The sequence below is a fragment of the Egretta garzetta genome, unplaced genomic scaffold (assembly GCF_000687185.1).
Source record: "Egretta garzetta isolate BGI_Z169 unplaced genomic scaffold, ASM68718v1 scaffold105, whole genome shotgun sequence".
NCBI classification, from domain to species: domain Eukaryota; kingdom Metazoa; phylum Chordata; class Aves; order Pelecaniformes; family Ardeidae; genus Egretta; species Egretta garzetta.
The window spans coordinates 1,307,678-1,311,888 of NW_009259598.1; the positions used below are offsets into that span (position 1 = coordinate 1,307,678).

General features: G+C 55.0%; 1 protein-coding gene across 1 annotated transcript in view; it reads left to right on the top strand.

Moving 5' to 3' along the window:
• Positions 1-3,175, top strand: part of BAK1 (BCL2 antagonist/killer 1) — a 13,334-nt gene extending 10,159 nt beyond the window's left edge. Inside the window, exons 4-5 of the mRNA XM_035893783.1 lie at positions 174-354; positions 547-3,175. Coding sequence (XP_035749676.1) covers positions 174-354; positions 547-651 — 286 coding nt within the window. The 3' untranslated portion in view covers positions 652-3,175. The remainder of the gene's footprint in view (positions 1-173; positions 355-546) is intronic.
• Positions 3,176-4,211: the final 1,036 nt, after the last annotated feature.

A 4,211-nucleotide genomic window follows, 5' to 3' on the forward strand; every position in this document is an offset into this window, starting at 1 on the left:
GCTTTGTGGCTCTCCTCTGGACATGCTCCAGCAACGCAACGTCTTTCTTGTAGTGAGGGGCCCAAAACTGAACACAGTATTCAAGGTGCGGCCCCGAGTACAGGGGCACGATCACTGTGGCCTACTCCTGCTGGCCACACCGTTCCTGATGCAAGCCATCGCCTTTGTTTCAGCTTGTTCGAGAGCGGCATTAACTGGGGCCGAGTGATTGCGCTGCTGGGCTTCGGCTACCGCATGGCCATCCATGTCTACCAGCAAGGCATTCCGGGTTTCCTCTGCCGGATCGCCAGCTACGTCTCGGAATTCATACGCCGGAACTACATCGCCCAGTGGATCGCCCAGCAGGGAGGATGGGTGAGCCAGCGGGAGCGTGGGGCTGTCCCGGGGCGGGGGAGGATTTGGGGTGAGGGGGTGTCCCTGTGCTCTGGCTGGTGGAAGGTGCAGCCTGGGGACTATGGCACTGGTGGGGTCACCCGGCTGCAGGCAGAGCAGCAGCCTGGCCCGGGCAGATCTAACGTGCTCTGGTTATTCTCTGTTTCCCGTTAGGTGGCTGCACTCGATCTGGACAATGTTTACATGAAGTACATGCTGGTGGTGGTGGCCCTGGTCATGGTGGGGCATTTAGTGGTACGACGCTTCTTCAGGCCCTGACTGACGTGGGGGCAGAGGCTGGGGGGGTCCAGCCAAGCTCTCTCTCAAATCTCTGCTCTGCATTGACATCTCCCAAGAGCGGGGGATTCAAGGAACCTCTAAGAGAGAGAGCAGCTTGGACCTGTGACCCTTCTGCTCCAGGGCCCAAGGTCTCTGCCCTCTATGGAGACACCACCAGCAGCTATGGAGAAAAGCAGTTGGGGGGGATGGGGGGGAGGGGGAGGGAGATTCAACTTTGCTATTTTATGCCTCGCTTAGCTGCTGAGGCCAGACCATCACCGTGACACTCCTAGCACGCAGCAGTGAGGCAGAACAGGCTCCTCCGGAGTCGAGAAGGGAACAAATGCGTTGTCCGAATAATGCCAGGGTGCGTCTGTGTGAGCACGTGGGTCCTGTCCACTCCTCGGGGCAGCTGTGGAGCTCCCCGTTTGCTAAGGGCTCTAGCCTAGACCGTGCCTGCATTTGAAGAGGGATTGCAGCCTGGGTTGCTGCAATAGTCTGTAAATCGCTGGGGGCGGGGGGGGAGCCAGCATCAAAAAGCCCACGTGGGGCTTGCTCTCACCTTCCCTCAGTTCCTGAGCCCAAGTACTTGAGCCTTCTCTTTTAAAAAGCATCCCTACCCCTTTTTTTAAAGAAACACACTGACTACCCGTCACCTGACAGTGGATGGTAAGGTCTGGCAGCTCAGGCGCGCAGGTTTGCCCTGCCGCAGCCCAAACCCGGAGACCGGCAGCTCTGCCGTGGCTGATGCAGGCGCTGGGGTGCACCGACAGCCTCCGTGAGCTCTGCGTGCCGGCAGACCTGGGAAGCACGAGAAGGTTTCCAAACACTAAAAAGCTGTGGGATGGCCCATGGTCAGTGTAGGCAGCCTGCCTGCCTGCCTGCCCACCCTCCCTCCAGTTCTGCTGGGGGCTTCCATTCCGTAGACTTGGATGCCGGCAAACGGGCGGCCCACGTGAGACCAGTTGGGTCTCCCTTGCTCTCAGCGGGAGGCACTGGCGTTGCATCTCATCCCTGCATCAGCTCTTTGCCTTCTGCGCTCAGCTGGGCAGGATGGTGCGGGCATGCCCCGGTTAAGCCCAGGGCTGTGGTGCTTTATAGCTGCCCAGAGAGCAGGGCCCAGGTCTTTGGGAAGTGACTTGACCTTGTTCCATTCATGACTAATGCTTGAGCCTGATTTTTTTTTTTTTTTTTTTGGGGGGGGGGGGGGAAGGAAGCAGGCTCCACTCTCCCAACCCAGATCTTTCTGACTTTTGCAGAATAGGGGGAGAGGCCCAGCATGGACTGCATGGTTTAGCCCTGTTCTTTTTACTCGGGGTGACTCTAAAGCTTGAAACTGTGACTGGCCCTGTCTGAGCCAAATCCCCCTATTCCAGCATCACCCATCTCGGGTCAGCCAGCTGGGGGAGGGAGCCAGAGGGACCACAGAGGTAGGAGATGAGCAGTGGTCCTGTGTCTGGGCTCCTCTCGTAATGCAGACAGAGCCCTCCTGGGCTGGAGCCTGGGACAGCAGAAGTAGCAAAATCATAGCCCTAAAGAGGCTGAGCCCTCCTGCCCTCCGGGGGCCTTTCCACCGTGGCTGGAGTGGGGAACTTGCCTGGTATTGCTGCTGCAAAAGGGGCTGGGTGAGCCCAGCTGATGGCGCTGACTCACCTCTGTGGCATGGGGATGGCCAAACTGGGCAGAGCCCCGCTCGCCTGCAGCCCTGCCTGCTGTTGCCTTCCTCCGCAGCCACCACGAGAGCTCAGCGAGGGTCAGAGAGACCTGGAGAGCAGCCCATCTGCCCCACCGTCACACAGGCTGTCCTGGCAGACAACTGTCCAACCTGGTTTTACAACCCTCCAGTATTGTCTCCCCATATCACCGATTCCTACTTTAATCTTTACCTTCCGATAGATTATTTTCCCCCTCAATGCCTATCCCTTGCTGCAGTTTTAGCTCGTTACTACACGTCCTGTCCAAGCATGGAGGCAGGGCACCTTCCATCCTTTCTCCCTGCACCTGCAGAAGCTTAGCAGAACCAGCCACACTTAAGTCTCTCATGTTCCTGCCTCTTTTAACGCAAGAATAGCAAACCTCTCAGCTTATTTCCATACCAGGGCCTTTCTGCGCTTATCATTTTGACCCTGACTGTTGCTGCAGTATCCCTTTCCCTGGTGGAGTGCCTTGGACTGTGCTTAATAGAAAGGCATTAAAATATTTGCTATAATATTCCTCTTCTATATCTCTGGTTTGGTTGCTTTGTTTGTTTGATCTGCGCTGAGCAGCCCAGATCTCCAGCAGATCGTCCACGCTCCGGTCTTGCAGCCGGGCTGACTCTCTTGGAGCGACTGGATGCCCACCTTGCTCATTTGTCCCCTTGCAAACGGTGTTTCTCTGCATTTATCCACACACAACTTCATTTACCATCGTGCCACCGGTTCACCCATCTTGAGATTTCCTCAAGATCTCAAGGCTCTTCTCTGGTGTGAACCAGTTTCACCAACTTCATATCATCTGCAGTTTCCCATCCCCACACCTTACCGTCTTTTCTGGGGGAAAACACCACCAGATGGAGCCTTTTTGCCACGATGAAGATGAACTACTAATTATTATTTTCCTTTTCTCTTAATCAGCCACATTTTTGACATGTCACTGTCTTCTAGGCTGGTTCTCTGCTTTGGTTGTGCTTCCAGCAGGACTTTTTCAGAGGACCTGGGAAAGAAAACAGTGATATACCAGCTTTTATTCACTACTTCACCAACACACTCCAGGAGCCCTAACAGCTTTGAGAGAACTTCTGCTTGTACAGAAAGCCACGCTGCTTGTAATTTATTCTCATCTTCCAGATAGGGTGTTTCACCTTGCAAACCAAATCCAGCTGTAAGGCCAGCAGCCTTTAAATAAAGAACCTTTTTTTCAGCTTTACGGTAGACGATCATGCCTTAGTAGAGTCTGTGATACCAGGACAGAGAAGGGAACCTTTAAAATAGGTGCTGTCGCAAAGGGAAGTTTGCATTTTATCCGTTTTCTCAGGGGATTTGCAGGGAGGATTTTTGTCTCAGGATATCAGCGTATTGCCTCCCTCTGCTCTCACCTCTCCCAGCCTTCCTGACACTGGTTACCAAGTGGAAAAAAAGCTTGAACTGGGACTGTGAATGGGCAACTGGTCTGTAGTACTGTGTCCTGTCACTGGATGGCAACAGCATTGCAGGCAGAGCCAGCTGGGTGCTGGGACCCAGGGCAGAGAGGGGCTGAGCTCCCGTGGAAGGGGACATACCCCCCCCGACACCTTCCAGGTCCCCCTTTTTGTCCTGGTCTTGTAGCCATCAGCTGTGGTCTGCACACCCAGAACTGTGAGTGCTCTGACCTGTAGCAAAGGCAGGCATCACTGGTTTGTACTGGACTGCTGTTGGGGAAGGTGCGAGTGCTTTAGGGGGGCAGGAACAGGCTAAAGCAGGGTTGGATTTGCTGGGCTCAGAGCAGACCAAGATGAGAAGGCTTGGCCTGCCCCAGAAGGTGATGCTCCCTGTAGGGCTGGTGGCCCTCCCCAGAAGCTGATGCTCTCCATAGTGCTGGTG